This window comes from Entelurus aequoreus, linkage group LG03 (genome assembly GCF_033978785.1).
Source record: "Entelurus aequoreus isolate RoL-2023_Sb linkage group LG03, RoL_Eaeq_v1.1, whole genome shotgun sequence".
NCBI lineage: Eukaryota > Metazoa > Chordata > Actinopteri > Syngnathiformes > Syngnathidae > Entelurus > Entelurus aequoreus.
In genome coordinates this window covers 38,700,667-38,717,266 of record NC_084733.1, presented here as the reverse complement: position 1 = coordinate 38,717,266, position 16,600 = coordinate 38,700,667, and the positions used below count along the sequence as shown (strand labels likewise).

At 42.7% G+C, this 16,600-nt stretch overlaps 1 protein-coding gene across 1 annotated transcript; it reads right to left on the bottom strand.

Moving 5' to 3' along the window:
• Positions 1 to 1,958: 1,958 nt before the first annotated feature.
• ccr6b (chemokine (C-C motif) receptor 6b) lies at positions 1,959 to 16,600 on the bottom strand. Its single transcript, XM_062040490.1, has 2 exons — positions 16,559 to 16,600; positions 1,959 to 3,048 (listed from the first exon to the last, which is right to left on the bottom strand). Exon 2 carries the CDS (start codon positions 3,036 to 3,038, stop codon positions 1,959 to 1,961), a length of 1,080 nt encoding a protein of 359 aa, XP_061896474.1. The 5' UTR covers positions 3,039 to 3,048; positions 16,559 to 16,600.

The following is a 16,600-nucleotide window of genomic DNA, read 5'->3' as shown; positions in this document are numbered from 1 at the left end:
CATCCACGATTAAGGTGATTAATCTGCTTTCATACATGATGAGTGCGGTAATCTTTTGAGATGAATCACATGAGTTAACTTGAACAGCACTAATATTTTTATACAGGTGGAGCATGTTGCCTTCGCTGACATTTGTACTGTAGAGTTGGGCGATATACGACATAAATAGTATACATTTGCCCAACGATAGAGCTTTTAATACTATCGTTATATCGTGATAATGCAGGTTGATGACACATTCTAGCTGTGTCCTGCAAATTTGACACTGACAAGCGAACGAACACGTCCTCAATGCACTGTAGCGTCCTTGCCAGCTACTGTAGCTAGCGGCTAATTTCCTTCCACACTGTGAAGGTGCTTCTAATTCAGCAATTCTCGCCTCCATGGCGGCAAATAAACTAAGTCAATATGTAACTGCTAACCACAAGCTGGAGCTCTTGAATGTAAAGAGAGGTGGGCGATACAAACAGTAACAATACACAGTATAGTATCAGGTCAGGTATCAGTTCGATACTGGTGGTTAAATTGCTTTAAGGGCAAAAAACAGATTATTTAAATCTTTCAATTAGGAGCTTTCTTAACTTGTTTTGATATGATTATATCATCAATTATACAGCAAATAGTACAAAACCCAAAACTAGTGAAGTTGGCAAGTTGTGTAAATTGTAAATAAAAACAAAATACAATGATTTGCTAATCCTTTTCGATTTATATTCAATTGAATAGACTGCAAAGACAAGATATTTACTGTTCGAACTGGAAATCGTTGTTATTTTTTGCAAATATTAGCTAATTTGGAACTTGATGCCTGCAACATGTTTCAAAAAAGCTGGCACAAGTGGCAAGAAAGACTGATAAAGTTGAGGAATGCTCATCAAACACTTATTTGGAACATCCCACAGGTGAACAGGCAAATTGGTAACACGTGGGTGCCATGATTGGGTATAAAAGCAGCTTCCATGAAATGCTCAGTCATTCACAAACAAGGATAGGGCGAGGGTCACCACTTTGTGAACAAATGAGTGAGCAAATTGTTGAACAGTTTAAGAACAACATTTCTCAACAAACTATTGCAAGGAATTTAGGGATTTCCCCATCTACGGTCCGTAATATCATTAAAAGGTTCAGAGAATCTGGAGAAATCACTGCACGTAAGCGATGATGTTACAGACCTTCGATCCCTCAGGCGGTACTGCATCAAAAAGCGACATCAGTGTGTAAAGGATATCACCACATGGGCTCAGGAACACTTCAGAAAACCACTGTCAGTAACTACAGTCCGTCACTACATCTGTAAGTGCAAGTTAAAACTCTACTATGCAAAACGAAAGCCATTTATCAACAACACCCAGAAACGCCGCCGGCTTCGCTTAGTGCTCAAGGCATGGGTAACTTACACATCTGTGAAGGCACCATTAATGCTGAAAGGTACATACAGGTTTTGGAGCAACATGTGTTGCCATCTAAGCAACTTTACAATTTCTGTAAAGCTTCAAAAATTGGTCTCCACAGTTCCCAAATGTTTACTGAGTGTTGTTAAAAGGAAAGGCCATGTAACACAGTGGTAAAAAATGCCCCTGTGCCAACTTTTTTGCAATGTGTTGCTGCCATTAAATTCTAAGTTAATGATTATTTGCTAAAAAAAAATCCAGTTTCTCAGTTTTAACATTAAATATATTGTCTTTGCAGTCTATTCAATTGAATCAAAGTTGAGAAGGATTTGAAAATCATGGTATTCTGTTTTTATTTACGAATTACACAACGTGCCAACTTCACTGGTTTTGGGTTTTGTAGATGGTGATATGGTGTATGTCCTTACCGCAGGAGGCTGCAAATATATCTTGATATACTGTAGATTTTAGGTCATATTGCACATTCCTATTGTACAATACGTGCACACATTTAGCTGCACTTTCACTACGACAACAATACTTTCCGTATTTTTTCCAACGGAGTAATCATACAGTAAAGGATGAGAAGTTGTTGGATCCTTCTGAAGTCTTAAAGCCCAGTACAGACACAGATATAGACATGCCACGCGAAGGGCGGGCCGAGTAAGTGCATTTTTTACCAAAGCACCACAAGTCCTTAAATATTTGCCTGAAGTGGGTCCTAAACTTGGAGCCAGTGAAGGCGTAGAGGATGGGATTAAGACAGCAATGCAGGTAGGCGACACCTTTGGACACGGCCAGAACTTGGAGTTTGAGCTTTTCTCCTTCACAGCTTCTCTCTTTAAAGAGAGAGAGCGTGTGGTTGAGCAAGGCCACGTTGTACGGCAGGTGGCACGCAATGAAGACGACGACCACCACCACAACCACTCGGATGGCCTTGTGCCTCTGGCTGCTCTGCGCTCGGATCAACGTGAGCGTGATGCAGGAGTAGCACAGCATCATCACCACGAGGGGCAGCACGAAGCCGATGGCCATTTGCAGGCTGGGAATGAGCACTTTGATGAGCTTGGCTTTGCTATCTGCGCTAAAAGACAGCTGACACACCACGTCCTCGGCCCCCGGGCCGTCCTCTTCCACGCGCTTGGTATAAATGAGCGTGGGCGCGGTTAACGCCGCGGCGCAAACCCACACAGAAGAGCAGATGACGCGGCTGTAGATCAAAGAGCCGGAGCGGGCGCCGAAAGAGCGTCTGGCCTGCACGATGGCAATGTAACGATCGCCGCTGATGCACGCCAGCAGGAGCATCCCGCTGTACAGGTTGATGCTGTATGCTGACCTCAGCACTTTGCAGGCCACAGCACCCATCGGCCAACTGTGCTGCTCGTTGTATATGATGAAAGGCAAGGCCAGCACGAAGGTCAGGTCGGCCACGGCCACATTGACCAGGTAAACATCTGTCATGGTCTTGATCTTCTTGTAGAATATGTACGTGACCACCACCAGGATGTTGCCCACCAGGCCCAAGGCGCAGATGAGGGAGTGCAGGTAAGTTTGAGTGAGGACGTTTGCAGGGTTTAGACCCAAGTGGCAAGGACTAAAATCTTCAGTGCCGTAATAATAATCATCGTCTGAAGTCTCTGTAGACATTTTGTCAACGCTGTAGAAGAAACAACATTTTAATACATTGAAAAAAGACATTGAAAGAAACATAACTCACAAAAATACATGGATTGTATGTTTGAGAAATGTTATGTATCTGGACCTATTTGGATTTTAGTTGAATACCCTCTCAGAATATACTGTTTATAACGCCACAATTAGGGCTGCGAATCTTTGGGTGTCCCACGATTCGATTCAATATCGATTCTTGGGGACACGATTCGATTCAAAATCTTTTTTTTTTCGATTCAACGCGATTCTCGATTCAAAAATGATATTTTCCTGATTCAAAACGATTCTCTATTCATTCAATACATAGGATTTCAGCAGGATCTACCCCAGTCTGCTGACATGCAGGCAGAGTAGTAGATTTTTGTAAAAGGCTTTTATAATTGTAAAGGACAATGTTTTATCAACTGATTGCAATAATGTAAATTTGTTTTAACTATTAAATGAACCAAAAATATGACTTATTTTATCTTTGTGAAAATATTGGACACAGTGTGTTGTCAAGCTTATGAGATGCGATGCAAGTGTAAGCCACTGTGACACTATTGTTCTTTTTTATTTATTTTTATAAATGTCTAATGATAATGTCAATGAGGGATTTTTAATCACTGCTATGTTGAAATTGTAACTAATATTGATACTGTTGTTGATAATATTCATTTTTGTTTCATTACTTTTGGTTTGTTCTGTGTCGTGTTTGTGTCTGCTCTCAATTGCTCTGTTTATTGCAGTTCTGAGTGTTGCTGGGTCGGGTTTGGTTTTGGAATTGGATTGCATTGTTATGGTATTGCTGTGTATTGTTTTGTTGGATTGATTAATTTAAAAAAAAAAAGAAAAAGAAAAAAATATATGAAAAAAAATAATAATAATAATAATAATAATGAGAATGAGAAAATGAGAACCGATTCTGAATCGCACAACGTGAGAATCGCGATTCTAATTCGAATCAATTTTTCCCCACACCCCTAGTCACAATGGTGAGGTACAGTTTAGTTAGGTCATTATTTAGTAGCCTTCTAACTCTATACTCCATTTATGTATTATAATTATATATATATAACTTGGTTTTGTGATGGTGCTAATTCAAAACGCTCAAATCAACTTTGCCTTCACACTCACTTCCTTCCTTTCCTTTGTTGGAAAAACAAAGTTATGTCGATCTCTAGCTATAAGCTAATGCTAGCAAGTAAGACTAGGGCCGATATTCCTAAAGATTTTGAGAATCTTCTCGTAGAGCTCCAGACTTAACCCAAAAATTCCAAGCAAGGAATCTTAGCTTAGGAGTGATTCCAGAACATTCTCAAGAAGATTCTGAGCAAGGAATGTACAGACACTCCAATCTTAGTGAGGTGTGGTTGACCCCTTTCCTAGGTATGAGTTTGGTTGATCCTAAAATCTCGATAAAAAACATATACTTTTGGTGATAATGGGCAAAAGATGGACCCTCAAATCGATAAACTTAATCATAGAATCTAATCTCATGAAAACTGTGTAAATAATTGTTCACATAAGAGAAAATATCTCTTATATGGAGGTTCACTGTGACATTTGTTAAAGCAACTAATGGCGGGGATTCTTGTAACTTAAAGCATAACAATTACTCGAGAGACACCTCATCTCAAAACAGTGTTGAACATACATATTTATGACGTGTATATATACGTTAGGTCAGGAAAAAACACAGAGACTATATCATCCCTACAAGCCTGTTTCGCAGGGAAGTCTGCGAAACAGGCTTGTAGAGATGATATAGCCTCTGTTTTTTCCTGACCTAACGTATATCCCGCTCTACACCGGTGTATATATATATATATATATATATATATATATATATATATATATATATATATATATATATATAGTCGTGCTCATAAGTTTACATACCCTGGGAGAATGTATGATTTCTTGGCCATTCTTCAGAGAATATGAATGATAACACAAAAACCTTTCTTCCACTCATGCTTAATGGTTGTGTGAAGCTATGTATTGGCAAACAACTGTGTTTACTCTTTTTAAATCGAAATGACAAAAGAAAGTACCCAAATGACCCTGATCAAAAGTTTACATACCCCAGTGACTTTGATCTGATAACATGCACAAAAGTTGACACAAACAGGTTTGAATGTCTAATCAAGGTTCCAATCCTCACCTGTGACATGTTTGTTTGTAATTAATGTGTGTGTATAAAAGGTCAGTGAGTTTCTGGGCTTCATCTTTCATCCAGTGCTGCACAGATGTTTCTGGATTCTGAGTCATGAGGAAGGCAAAAGAATTGTCAAAGGATCTGCGAGAAAAAGTAATTGAACTGCATAAAACAGGAAAGGGGTATAAAAAGATATACAAGGAATTGAGAATGCCAATCAGCAGTGTTCAAACGCTGATTAAAAAGTAGAAAATGAGGGATTCAGGTAGACCAGCAAAGTTTTCAGCCACAACTGCCAGGAAAATTGTTCGAGATGCAGAAAAAAATCCACAAATAACTTCAGCTGAAATACAGGACTCTCTGAAAAATTGTGGTGTGGCTGTTTCAAGATGCACAATAAGGAGGCACTTGAAGAAAAATGGGCTGCATGGTCGAGTCGCCAGAAGAAAGCCATCACTCCAAATTACTTTGTTCCAGAAGTTTTGAGGCTTGTCTCTGTGCTGTTTGGCGTAATGTAAGCGGGATACTTTGTGACATTTGCGAAGAAATGGCTATCTTCTGGCGACTCGACCATGCAGCCCATTTTTCTTCAAGTGCCTTTAGTTTCTTCCAATGAGGTTAGCTAATTTTACTTGTTTTGGAAAGTCTTGACAAGCCAAATGTTCTTGTTCTATTGGCAGATAATTTTGCTTAGTTCAAATAAAATACCCCTAATTTTTGTATTTTTTTTCTTGTTTTTGAACACTGACTTTTTGCAGTGTAGGTAGTTCCAATGATTAAAGGCCTACTGAAACCCACTACTACCGACCACGCAGTCTGATAGTTTATATATCAATGATGAAATCTTAACATTGCAACACATGCCAATACGGCTGGGTTAACTTATAAAGTGCAATTTTAAATTTCCCGCTAAACTTCCGGTTGAAAACGTCTATGTATGGTGACGTATGCGCGTGACGTCAATCGTTGAAACGGAAGTATGCGGACACATTGAATCCAATACAAAAAGCTCTGTTTTCATCTCAAAATTCCACAGTATTCTGGACATCTGTGTTGGTGAATCTTTTGCAATTTGTTTAATGAACAATGAAGACTGCAAAGAAGAAAGTTGTAGGTGGGATCGGTGTATTAGCGGCTGGCTGCAGCAACACAAACAGGAGGACTTTGAGGTGGATAGCAGACGCGCTATCCGACGCTAGCCACCGACTGCATCGGTGATCAGGTGAAGTCCTTCGTCGCACCGTCGATCGCAAGTGAGCACAGGTGTTGATGGATAGCTAATGTTTTTAGCATAGCTCTGTGAGGTCCTGTTGCTAAGTTAGCTTCAATGGCGTCATTAACAACAGCATTGTTAACCTTTGCCAGGCTGGAAAGCATTAACCGTGTATTTACAGGTCCATGGTTTAATAGTATTGTTGATTTTCTGTCTATCCTTCCAGTCGGGGGCTTATTTCTTTTGTTTCTATATGCAGTTAAGCCCGATGCTATCACGTTAGCTCCGTAGCTAAAGTGTTTTGCCGATGTATTGTCGTGGAGATAAAAGTCACTGTGAATGTCCATTTCGCATTCTCGACTCTCATTTTCAAGAGGATATAGTATCCGAGGTGGTTTAAAATACAAATCCGTGATCCACAATAGAAAAAGGAGAGAGTGTGGAATCCAATGAGCCAGCTTGTACCTAAATTACAGTCAGAGCGAAAAAAGATACGTCCTGCACTGCACTCTAGTCCTTCACTCTCACATTCCTCATCCACGAATCTTTCATCCTCGCTCAAATTAATGGGGTAATCGTCGCTTTCTCGGTCCGAATCGCTCTCGCTGCATTGAAAACAATGGGGAAATGTGAGGAGCCTTTCAACCTTTGACGTCACGCTACTTCCGGTACAGGCAAGGCTTTTTTTATCAGCGACCAAAAGTTGCGAACTTTATCGTCGATGTTCTCTACTAAATCCTTTCAGCAAAAATATGGCAATATCGCGAAATGATCAAGTATGACACATAGAATGGATCTGCTATCCCCTTTTGAATAAAAAAAAATTCATTTCAGTAGGCCTTTAGTGTTCTTCAGCACAAAGATGCCCCACAAAAGTTCCTGCATTTCGAAAGCTCCTTTTTTTCTTTTTTCTCTCAGTTGTCAAGTTTGTTGTAATAGAAATAAACAAGAAATAAGAAATAAACAAGTTGCTGCACATATTCCAATGGTGGTCGTGTGCTTGAAAAATACGTTTTAGGAACTCCCCCAACTGTGTTCAACCAACCAGCGATTGACAGCACAGCCCACCCCCGAAGAGTTTCTGGGTAGGTTGGAAAAGTCCAACCTAGCTAGGAAGAACTCCGAAAGGTTCCTGAAGAACTATATCTACCCGGGTAGTTTTTAGTGGAAATACAGGGTGGACTTTATTTTCCCGGTTAAGTGTTAAAGTTTCTGAAAAAGTTGCGGTGGAAAAGGGCCTCATATTTCACTAGTCATCGAGTAACCCCAAGTTTTAGGGGTTCTTAACCATTTTAGAGTCACTGACCCCTTTTTGGAATCTTGTGACCCTCCCATGAAACATGTGCTTACCAAATCTTGCATGCAATGAAATTAATCTGTTGAAATTTAACTACATTGACTCATTTATTTCTGGGGGGAATTTCACTTCAATTAATCATAACCACTATGATGTAGGCTTTCAGGGCCTCAACAACATGCCTAAGGCTATGTCTACACTAAGCCAGATAACTGTTACAGGGTGATTGTATTGACATACTGCGCCACCCTGTGGCAGCCACGGTGACCTCACCTATAACATATCCCTGCGTCACGTGTGTTTACCTCCGTTGTACTTCCTGCATGCAGCCTGAATACACGGTACTGAGACACAGCAGGACTCTTGTCATCTTTATAATGCACCGCACCATATAACATGGTGTCAGAAGTCCGACCAGGACCCGATTATGCCCCACATTCTGTCCGTCGCTGAGACAGTGTGCGTTTATTTGTTTTGGTGAGTTTTAGCAGTTTCAGTTAGCCTGTTAGCTTTAGCACCGCGTTGGTATAATGGCTTCCAACATCCCGCCTCCGGAGCCCATGAAGATGGCTGGGGACACTCACGGCAACTGGAAAAACTTCCGAGCAGAGTTTGAGGATTATCTGCTGGCGACCGGGCTCAATGAGAAGGAGAAGCCCGTCCAAACAGCGGCGCTGAGACGGCTAATGGGGAACGACTGCCTCCATGTTTACAAATACAACCTGGGACTCACTGCCGACCAACAGAAAGATGCCGGTGCTATTCTGGAGGCACTGGAGGGATACTTTACCTCCACGAAGAATGTCACATTCGAGAGGTACGTTTTTGGAAACTTAAAGCAAGAGGAAGGAGAACTCATACATGCTTTTGTTACAAGGCTGAGAGAAAAGTCTGCCTCTTGTGAATACGGAGCTATAAAAGATGAACTCATAAAGGACAAGCTAGTCCTTGGCATTGCTGATGAGGGCGCCAGACGTCGTTTGCTAAGAGAAAATGATCTCAAATTGGATCAGGCAATCATGATCTGCCGTGCAGCCGAGGTCATGGACAATAAATTAAAGACTATGTCACTGGGCAACTCTGGGCCTGGAGAGAGCATCAATGCCACGCAGGGGGGACAAAGATATGGACGCAGGTCTGCCGGTAGGCCATCTGAGCCCACCAACATCAGTCCACAGCTCCAGGGCATGAGAGACACAGTGGAATGCAAGTACTGTGGCACAAGGCACAAACGTGGGCGAGACCAGTGCCCTGCATTTGGTAAATCCTGCCGCTCTTGTGGCACTGCCAACCATTTTGCCAAAGTATGCATGAAGAGGGGTCAGCACGCACGCCAGTTGAACACTGTGGATGACCCGTCGACAGGGGAACAGGAGGACATTGATGGAGATGAGAGAGATGTGTACACAGCAGAGAGCGTGGGAGCTGTGAACACGCAAGGGAAGAAGTGGTTTGTCAATCTGCCACTGCAACAGGGGGTCCAGAGGTGCCAGCTCAACTCTGGAGCCACCTGCAATGTGATTAGCATGAAGGACAAGATGAGACTGGCGCCCAGAACGCCTCTTCAGAAGAGTCTCACCAGATTGAAGCTGTACAACAGTGAGTGGATGAACTCGCTGGGGTTGTACAGCGCACAGTGTGTCATTAGGGGCAGAACACACAAGCTGGACTTTGAGGTTGTGCGTACAGGCCAGAGGCCCTTGCTTTCAGGGGAGACATGTGAGAGACTGGGTCTGATACGATTCACCATTCCTGAGGAGCTAAATAAAGTGGAACACTGCAGGATGGGAGACCTGACCAAAGAGCGTCTCATCAACACATACCACGACGTGTTCACCAGCCCAGTTGAGTCCCTGCCTGGTGATGTTCACTTTGAGCTGGACAGCAGCGTGGCGCCTGTGCAGTGTGCCCCCAGGAATGTTCCAGTGGCCCTCAAGGCAGCTGTTAAAGCACAGCTCGATCAATACGAAAAGGATGGACATTTAACCACAGTCACACAGCCCACAGACTGGATCAGCAATCTGGTCATAGTGAAAAAAACGGATAAATTGAGACTATGCATTGACCCAAAGCCACTCAACCGAGCCCTGAAACGGTCCCACTACCTCATGCCCACTTTAGATGACGTGTTGTACAAGCTGCCAAAGGCGCGTATATTCACGCTGGTGGATGCGCGTGATGCATTCCTGCAGTGCCGACTGGATGAGGAGAGTAGCCTGATGACAACGTTCTGGACACCATGGGGCAGAAAACGGTGGCTGAAGCTCCCTTTTGGTGTGTCAGTGGCTCCGGAACTGTACCAGAGAAAGCAACATGAGCTCCTAGCTGGATTAACTGGGATTGAGCCCATAGCCGATGATATCCTCATAGTTGGCTGCGGGGATACGGACGATGAGGCCAACCGTGACCACGACACAAACCTAATTTCCCTAATGGACAGATGCAGAGAAGTTAAGCTCAGGCTGAGCCTGAAAAAGTTGCAGTTCCGAGTGAAGGAGGTCCGTTTCCACGGCCACATACTGTCTGCAGAGGGCCTCAAGGCTGACCCTGACAAGGTCAGGGCGGTTCTGGACATGCCGAACCCCACAGACGCTAAAGGGGTCCAGCGGTGTGTTGGCTTTGTGAACTATCTTTCCAGATTTATGCCCCGCCTGTCAGAGGTATGTGAACCATTGAGGAGGCTGCTAGACAAAGACGTGACGTGGCACTGGCTGCCAAAACATGATGCTGCCATGAAGGAAATGAAGACACTGGTCACAGCAGTACCGGTCCTACGTTATTATGACGCCATCAAGCCAGTCACCATACAGAGCGACTCCAGTCAGACAGGCCTGGGCTGCTGTCTGCTACAGGAAGGGCAGCCTGTCACTTTTGCCTCCCGCGCCCTGACCCAGACGGAACAAAACTACGCACAGATAGAAAAGGAGTGCCTGAGCATCGTGTTCGCCTGTCAACGCTTCCACTACTACCTATATGGACGGGGTGATGTGACAGCAGAGACCGACCACCGCCCTTTAGTGTCCATCTTCAGTAAGCCCCTCCTCAGCGCGCCCAAGCGCCTACAGAGCATGCTCCTGACACTTCAGAATTACTGCCTTACGGTGGTCTACAAGCCAGGCCCTGAAATGTACATAAGTGACACGCTTAGTAGAGCCACCACCCCGCCACGGAAAACAGACACACTGTACCGACGAGAAATGGTCTGCAGCATGCAACAGGAGCAGTGTGACGCAGCGGCCATTCAGCAGGCAGACTACCTCAATGTCAGTAGCCAACGCTTGGCACAGATTCGAGCACACACAGAGTGTGTGCTCCAAACGCTCAAGGCAGTCGTACTGCAGGGATGGCCAGAAGACAAAGAGGAGGCCCCCGTACTCATCAGGGACTACTGGGCCATCAGAGATGAAATAAGCGCACAGGATGGCGTGCTTTTCAGGAGCCAGCGCGTCATCATTCCAAAAGCCATACGTCCGGAAATGCTGAGGAGGATCCACTACAATCATGTGGGTGGTGAAGCATGCTACAGACATGCCCGCGATACATTGTACTGGCCCGGCATGCAAGGGGAAGTCAAAGACTATGTACAGCAGTGCTCTGTGTGTAACGAGTATGCGCACGAACAACAAAAAGAGACCATGATGTCACACCCGCTCCCTACCTGTCCATGGCAGCTAGTAAGCATGGACTTGTACAGCTACGCAGCACAGAACTTTTTGCTCGTGGTGGACCACTACTCTGACTTCTGGGAGATCGACCTGCTCCCTGACTTGTCGGCCGACACCACAATCCGACGAATCAAGGCACAGTTTGCACGTTATGGCGTCCCGGACAGAGCCATTTCAGATGGGGGAAGCCAGTTTGCGTGTAGTGAATTCCGGGCATTTGCAAGGGAGTGGGGCTTCGAACATGTCATGTCCTCACCGCGGCACCCAAAAGCTTATGGCAAAGCAGAGTCAGCAGTAAAGATTGTGAAAGGCTTGTGCAAAAAGGCGGACCGTGCCAAAGAGGACCCCTGGAAGGCATTTCTGCATTGGCGAAACACGCCCACTGAGGGCATAAATTGCAGCCCAGCACAGCGACTCATGTCACAAAGGCTAAAAACACTTCTTCCGGTGGCCGACCAGCTCCTTGCACCTCAGGTCATCACAGGGGTTTCCGACAAGCTGAGGGGGATAGCATCAGGCGGCGAAGTTAGTGTATGACAAATCGGCGAGGGATCTGCCGGAGCTGAACGTCGGCCAGCCCGTCAGAATGAAGCCGCTCCCGGGAGACAGGACGGGCAGATGGAAGAGAGGGGTGTGCCTGCAGCAGTTGGGACTCCGGTCCTATCTGGTCGACGTAGAGGGGACCACATATCGACGCAACAGAATTGATCTTCGACCGGCCGAGGCAACCCCTGCCCAACCGCTGGCTCGACCAGAATTGACCCCAGAACAGCCTGCGAGTGGAGGTGGCAACAGAGACAGTGTTGGCGGTGCTGGGGGGTCTCCAAGGTCTTCACCAGCCCCAAGGTCACCGCCGTCTTCTCCGCAGGCCAGAGACACACCGCGCCGTGTGCTACAGGGCCGGACTTTCTCCCGGAGTGGGAGGCTGATTAAGCCTCCTGACAGACTTGACCTCTAGGTCACACATGGACTGTGCCACGCACACACGCACACACACACACACACACACACACATACACTTACACACACACACACACACTGACATACACTCGAATAAAACATACATGGACTGTTTGCACTTTCAAACACACATGGGCTGTGAATTTTGTTGAAAAAAAAAAAAAAAAAGGAAGTGAGTGTTGTAACAATCCAAAAAAAAAGAGATGTTCTGATTGATGGTGATTTGATGACAGGTGTGTTCTTATCCTGCTACTATGTAGTGTTATGTTCTATTGCTATATATTTGATATCTGATATGCGATGTTGAACCAGGTATTGCTATCTGAGGTTGAATCTGGTGTTACTAGTATGTTGAGGGTCTACAGTTGATTTACAGGCAACATTGTTCCAGTGTGGATACTTTACTAAAGGAAGGGAGATGTTACAGGGTGATTGTATTGACATACTGCGCCACCCTGTGGCAGCCACGGTGACCTCACCTATAACATATCCCTGCGTCACGTGTGTTTACCTCCGTTGTACTTCCTGCATGCAGCCTGAATACACGGTACTGAGACACAGCAGGACTCTTGTCATCTTTATAATGCACCGCACCATATAACAATAACCCCTTAAACAAATAATTATTTAGCCTAAGCCCCTTTCAGCCACACTAACCCATCGTTTAAGGTTCCCCTCCCTGAATTATTTTTTACACGGGTAAGTGCGCCGTGTATTTCTTGAATCTCCGGCTCTTAGCTTTGTATGGACTCATTGATCGTTTACAAACTGAGTTCGGAGAGTAAGTGATGCCAGAAAGACCGCGCCCCACACAGGAAGTGACGTCAGAAAGAACGCGCCACAGCCAGCTTCATAACAAAGATGGAGGCGGATCATCCAGACATGCCCGTGTTTCTCCTTCTTGTACATGTACAGACGCTTTTGGAAATCACAAATCAATATCTTAAGAGAAGGCAACGGGCGATTGCAGCTATTTGGGATACTACACATCTCAGACGGCAAGAGAACTTCCGAATGTCCGGGTCAGCTGTGATTCTACTTAGCGAAAAACTTTGTCCCTTCCTCCCGTAGATGTGATAAAGGCAGTGTGTGGCTACAAATATTGCTTTATGGCCCGCATGGTCATCGAGTGTGTGTTTGGACGACTGAAGGCACGCTTTGGTTCACTGCGCTGCCCCATGGACATTAACCAGACTGACCTACCGTTCGTTGTGTATGCTTGTTTTGTACTCAATATATACTGTGAAGCCAGGTGGATTTTTTATTTTTTTATTTTCGTTCCGCGCAGGCGTACTAGGTCACGTTGCGCCGGCGGACGGAGAGGGGGCGGGGGTCTTAAACGGTGGCATTGTTGTGTGTGGAAACGGATAAGGTTAGGTGTTATTTACCCTGGATAACCTTATCCGGCTTAGTGTAAACGGGGCCTGAGAGGCAAATGAATTAGAGACACTAAATTGTTCATTGGTGTGATTGAGAGTTTGAGTCATATTGGCCCTAAGTCAGCTGGGATAGGCTCCAGTTTACCTGGGACCGTAAAAAAGATCATGTTCAATAAAAATGTAGAAAAGCAAGTATTAAGTAAGTAGGCAATACTATAGATGGTAAGTGATACACCACATATTCCTTTCTCATTAAACAATACCTCTGTCAGCAGAAGCTACAAACCGCATGTGCTCCCTGTTCAAGGCTAAAATCACAATGTTCTAGATTATGTCTTCCTCTGCTTGTGTGTCACGCACTTTTAGCCCTTCAGCCAAGTCAGCAAGCGCAGGTTGTCACACATTGGCCTGTTTGATCTTAGACGCTGATGTGATCTTTATCAGTGAGGATTGTAGGCGTCAGCAAACATGAAGAAGAAAACATACCGACCTAAAAATCTGTTTGATTTCTGCGCAACCCCAAAAAGCCCCCTCAGAATATTGACATTCACTTACAACAATAAAATACAAACATACAACATAGTTTCTTTACTCTGAGAAATGACTTCCCTCTTTAGAAATGACTTCTCTCTTTACCTTTGTTCCACTTGTGTACTGCATCCATTTTTCCCATCTTTATCAAATGAAGTCAGAGTAGTAAGCATACATTAGGGTTGTCCCGATACCAATATTTTGGTACAGGTACCAAAATGTATTTTGATACTTTTCTAAATAAAGAGGACCACAAAAAGTGGCATTATTGGCTTTATTTTATCTTACAGTACATTAAACATATGTTTCTTATTGCAATCGAAGAACAAGTTCATCCTTAAATAAAATAGTTAACATACAAGTAAAACAACTTGCACTGAGCCTAGTCTATAAAATCCGCTACACCTCCCTGATACCGAAGTACATGTCAAACTACTTCCTTAACGTAAATGACCGCCATAACCACAACACCAGGGGGAGTTCCACAAACCACGTTAAACCCAGATTCCGAACTAACAAAGGTCTAGACTCATTCTCTTTCTATGCCACATCAATGTGGAATGCACTCCCAACAGGTGTAAAAGTAAGTGCATCTCTATCCTCCTTCAAAACCGCACTGAAACAACACCTCCAGGCAACTTCAACCCTAAACTAACAGCCGATAACGAATAACTAAAAATATAAACAAGTATTTGAAGAACTAATATCTGCCGGCTAATAGAGCAAAAAAGAGTAAATAAACATGAGTTAAAGAGGTGGGGGGGGGAAAAAAAATCGATTTTTAGATGCATCCACCTCACCGAGCGATCTGACCAGTTCCTTTATTTTAGGACACTTACGTTCCAGTTTTGCACACATTTGTATTAATTGAATAAATGTAATGGGAATAAATTCAACTGTTTCCTATTGCAAATGCACTGTTTTCAAAAGTTTCAAGTGATGAATGTTTATTGAGTGAAACGAAAACAAATATAAAACTGCATCAATATATAAAATAAAGATGCATCAACAATCAATTTTTAGTCGTGGTACTTTTGTTGACAACATTTACGCATGTAAACTCTGCCAGCGTAGTGAACTCCTCTGCTTGTTGCATTCATGCTAGTGGCATGTATGTCTTTTTCTTCAAGGTGGTATTTTAAACTTGATGTTTGCCGATGATAAGAAAGTTTGTCGCTGCAATACCAACAAGTTACCTCAGTTTTACCTAATGATCTGTTTTGAATTGAAATTAGCCGCCTCTCATCGCGATCACAGGCCGTGTAACAATGCACACGTGTGATTCATCTTCATTAATTTAAGATGACGCGATAATTTTTTCTTTATCAATCACATTCTTTAACTATATATATATATATATATATATATATATATATATATATATAGGGCTGTCAAATAGATAAAATATTTAATCGTGATTAATCGCACTGTTCATAGTCAACTCAAAATGAATCTCGAATAATCGCAGATAGGTATAATTTTTCATCAATAATAAGTATACCTTAGACACATAATTTTCGGTGGGGGATCTATGATATTTCTACCTGAATAAATGCTTCTGATATTCTGTACATTACATGACAATTTTTTTAAATTGTCTATTAAATAAAATGTAATATTGAGCCTGCTAAGCATTCTGTAATTGAGGACTTGACCAGAACATGTTATAAAATAATCTACACAATATTTCAGCCACGTGTATATATGTATATGTATATATGTATATTTGTATATGTAAATATATGTAGATGTATATAATATATGTATATATATATATGTATGGATGTATATATGAGTATATACTGTACATATATACATATATTTGTTTGTATACATATATATATATACATATATATATATACATATATATATATATATATACATATATTTGTTTGTATATATATATATATATATATATATATATATATATATATATATATATATATATATATATATATATATATATATATACACAGTATATGGCTTATATGGTATTTAAATATTCCCTTATATGACCAGCATATTAAATACATTTAACACCTAGAGATTGCAGTATAGACCATTAAATAATACAACAGAATAAAAAAGCAGCGTGAAAATGATGCTATAGTTTTGATTGACAAAGAGTTTGATCACATTAACAGTGCCTTATGTCCATAATTCCCATAATGTACAAATACTTGAATTTAATGAAGGCAGAATTTCAAATACTGTCTTTTTAATTCGATCTGACTAGATAATACGTATAGGCATACCACTATTATATTTTCCATCGCTCCATTCAACAAACCCTCAGAATAATGCCTCTTACCCCGTGAAGTTTTCAGAATAAGATGTTAATGTTGAAGAAGGG